The 3722-nt window shown below is 41.0% G+C and overlaps 1 protein-coding gene and 1 non-coding gene across 2 annotated transcripts; one reads left to right on the forward strand and one right to left on the reverse strand.

Annotated features, from left to right (window-relative positions):
* Positions 1 to 1381: 1381 nt before the first annotated feature.
* On the forward strand, positions 1382 to 2932 carry LOC142526001 (uncharacterized). The gene is made up of 3 exons (XM_075630275.1): positions 1382 to 2243; positions 2439 to 2471; positions 2565 to 2932. Exons 1-3 carry the CDS (start codon positions 1382 to 1384, stop codon positions 2930 to 2932), a joined length of 1263 nt encoding a protein of 420 aa, XP_075486390.1.
* Positions 1431 to 1536, reverse strand: LOC142528138 (small nucleolar RNA R71). The gene has a single exon (XR_012815621.1). It is a non-coding gene; the product is annotated as a small nucleolar RNA R71 (small nucleolar RNA).
* Positions 2933 to 3722: the final 790 nt, after the last annotated feature.

Raw genomic sequence — 3722 nt, forward strand, 5'->3', positions numbered from 1 at the left:
TTTAAGGAGAGCCTACCCCAAACTTTGATTTGAATTAATTTTTATTCGATTGTTGCGTAATTCTTGATTATACTATTGTTTTTTTTCGTGTTGCTAGAGCGTAGCTAACTTTAACAACGTTTTTATATTGCGAGTGAGTCGAGAGAATAACTTGTGATAGGAACGAGTAGTATAATCCGTGGATCTTCAATTTACATAGACATATGAAATTGGATACGCGCCGATAGTCATAGTCCTTAGGGTCGAAAACTAGGGGATTTCATAAATCGACATGCGATTCATTTTTGATAAATAACTAAAGACATTTAATTACTTCATTGAGTCGAATTAGTTTGGCATAGCTCGAGAGAGTGTGTTCAATTGTAAAGGAAATCCTGTCGGAAGCATATAATCACTATCGAACGAATTAATTAATTAACGAGGGTTAGGTGAACCGAAGTTCCCAACAAATTCATTTCTCATTGAATTTTACTCAACATTTTAGATATTAATTCTCATTCATTACTTATTAAAGCATTTTATTTACATCTTTCTTTGAGCATAGTAGTATTAATCACTCAATCAAATTTTCGTTGCTAAAGATCTCATAACTGAAAAGAATAATTGTTAAGTACAGTCTTCAGTGGAACGATATTCGTACTCACTTACATTATACTATTACTTGACATCGTGCACTTGCGATTAATTTTCGAGCTTACAAAACCATATTTTTATTGGGGATTTTACTGTGCAAGTTTTGTTCGATCAAGTTTTTGGCGCCGTTACCGGGGACTGTTAATCTACAATTTTATTTTTAGTAATTTTCTTTAGCGTTATTTTATTTTTCTTTAGCTAACAATCCATATTTTATTCCAGATATCTTGTCTAGTGCATGCCACAGTCACTTGACGTGGAGCTTGAGTTTGATACTGAAATCGAAAGAACTTTCCGCAGGAGAAGACAGCAGCAGAGACTAAAAGAACTGATGGAGAGGCAGTTGAATGATCAAGAGGAGGAACGTCGTGAAGATAGACATGTGGATTCTCCCAATAACTAAAAAGTGTAGCATGCCTGAATCTAACTGGGGTTCGCTCTGGAATATGCCCAACCTTCTTTGGAGGGTGCATGCCCTAGCATTGTGAGGCCTATCGTGCAGGCAAATCACTTTGAAATCAAGCCAGCCATAATCCAGATGATTCAGAACACAGTACAATTTGGAGGAACTGCAGTAGATGAACCAAACACGCACATCGCGGATTTTCTTGAAATTTGCGATACTTTTAAATTCAATGGAGTTTCTGATGATGCTGTTAGGTTGCGTTTATTTCCTTTCTCATTACGTGATAAAGCTAAAGCGTGGTTAAATTGTTTGCCTGTAGGTTCGATCGCTACATAGGAGGACATGGCGAAACCATTTCTCATCAAATACTTCCCTCCCTCCAAGACCATGAAGCTGCGGGCAGACATTACAACATTTGCTCAATTCGATCAGGAATCTTTATATGAGGCATGGGAACGCTTCAAGGATCTACTACGAAGATGCCCACATCACGAGTTACCACTTGGGTTAGTCGTTCAAACATTTTATTATGGGTTGCTTACTCCTAACCGTACTATGATAGATGTTGCTGCTTGTGGAAACCTGTTGAGAAAAACCGCGGAGGAAGGATATGAATTGTTAGAGGAGATGGCTGCTAGCAGCTATCACCCTCAATCTGAAAGAAACAACCAGCGGAAGAGTGCAGGAGTTCACCAGGTAACTGATTTTTCTGCTATTACTGCACAACTTGATGCTTTAAACAGGAAACTAGACAGCTTGAATGTGGGTGGCACGGCGATGCGTCTTCAAGAGATATTCTGTGACAAGTGTGGAGGGGAACACTATGCGAAGGACTGTCAAGATGACAATCCATTTTATGTGCAAGAAGGGGCACCAATAAATCAAGTAGGGGTCCAAAACCGCACAAGGAATGACCCGTATTCGAACACATACAATCCGGGGTTGAGGCAACACCCAAACTTCTCCTGGGGTGGTCAAAACAGCCAGAATAGACCACAAGGAGGACAATCATATGGGAAACAACCGATGTACAGGTCCGATCCTCCTAGAGAAGAGAAGTCCAATTTGGAGCAGATGATGTCTAAGTTCATCTCGTCTACCGAGACTAGACTACAGAATCAGGATGCATCGATAGAGGGGCTTGAGAATCAAATTGGGCAGTTGGCAAAAATTATCACAAACAGAGAGCCGGGCACCTTGCCAAGTAACACAGAGACAAATCCAAAAGAGCAAGTGAAGGCCATCGAGTTGAAGAGTGAAAAGGTTTTAGAGTCAAGAGAAAAAGAGAGAACTCAAAAATCGGATGAACACCCTGAAACATCCAAAGGTAAGTCCTCTAACTCTACACCATCACCCACTGCACAACCTAAAATTGTTATTCCCCCACCTTTTCCTGCAGCACTGAAAAAAGCAAGACTAGATGCACAATTCGGTAAGTTTCTTGAGATATTCAAAAATTTGCATATCAATATTCCTTTTGCCGATGCCTTGATGCAAATGCCTAGTTATGCTAAGTTTTTGAAAGATATATTAGCGAATAAGAGGAAGTTGGAAGATCACATGACAGTGAGTCTTACTGAAAATTGTTCTGCTTTGGTACAAAACAAGATCCCACCGAAACTTAAGGATCCAGGGAGTTTCTCTATTCCTTGCACGATTGGAGATTTTGTTTTTCATAAAGCGTTATGTGATCTTGGTGCAAGTATTAACCTGATGCCTCTTTCTGTGTTTAGGAAACTTGGATTGGGAGAACCTAAGCCGACGCGGATGTCCTTACAACTAGCTGACAGATCTGTCAAGTACCCCCGCGGAGTGATTGAGGATGTACTAGTGAAGTGGACAAATTTATTTTCCCCGTGGATTTTGTGGTACTTGACATGGAGGAAGATATAGAGATGCCCTTGATTCTTGGGAGACCATTCCTTGCGACTGGCAAGGCCCTGATTGATGTTCAAGAAGGGAAGTTGAGATTACGAGTGGGCGAGGAAGAGATCACTTTTGATGTTTTTAATGCACTTAAGCACACACTACACTCTGATAGTTGTTATAGAATTGATGCTGTTGATGCTCTCGTTTCGACTATGTGCAGGATGCTCTTGGGGACCCTTTGGAAGCCACCCTCACAACTGAATTGGAGGATGATGACTTGGACGAATAAAAAGCTGAAATAGTAGCATACTTCAATGCCAACCCTCCATGGAGAAGGCCGATGAGGATGAGACTGGAAGATCTGGGAGAACGCAGAGATTTGACCCCTCCAAAGTCAAGCATCGAGGAACCACCGACGCTTGAACTCAAACCCTTACCTCCGCACCTGAAGTACATATTTCTAGGTAAGAATGACACTTTGCCTGTCATTATTTCTGCTGCTTTGACAGATGCTATGGAGGAAAAATTGTTGCAAGTTCTCAAGGAGCACAAAAGAGCATTCGCCTGGAAGGTGGCAGACATAAACGGAATCAGTCCATCGATATGCATGCATAAAATCTTGATGGAAGAAAAGTACTCACCTCTCGTGCAACCTCAAAGACGACTAAATCCAAAGATGCAAGAGGTAGTGAAGGCTGAAACTATTAAGCTTCTCGATTCAGGTATTATCTACCCCATTTCCGATAGTGCGTGGGTAAGTCCGGTTCAATGTGTGCCTAAGAAAGGAGGGATTACGGTGATCACCAATGAAAAG

This window comes from Primulina tabacum, chromosome 15 (genome assembly GCF_025594145.1).
Source record: "Primulina tabacum isolate GXHZ01 chromosome 15, ASM2559414v2, whole genome shotgun sequence".
Classification (NCBI taxonomy): Eukaryota; Viridiplantae; Streptophyta; class Magnoliopsida; order Lamiales; family Gesneriaceae; genus Primulina; species Primulina tabacum.

Coding starts and splice junctions, on each gene's coding strand:
- LOC142526001 (XM_075630275.1), top strand. CDS start 1,382: ATGGCGAAACCATTTCTCATCAAATACTTCCCTCCCTCCAAGACCATG. Junction 2,244..2,438: donor AGAGCCGGGCACCTTGCCAA/GTAACACAGAGA, acceptor CTTTTCCTGCAG/CACTGAAAAAAGCAAGACTA. Junction 2,472..2,564: donor AAGACTAGATGCACAATTCG/GTAAGTTTCTTG, acceptor AGTTTTTGAAAG/ATATATTAGCGAATAAGAGG.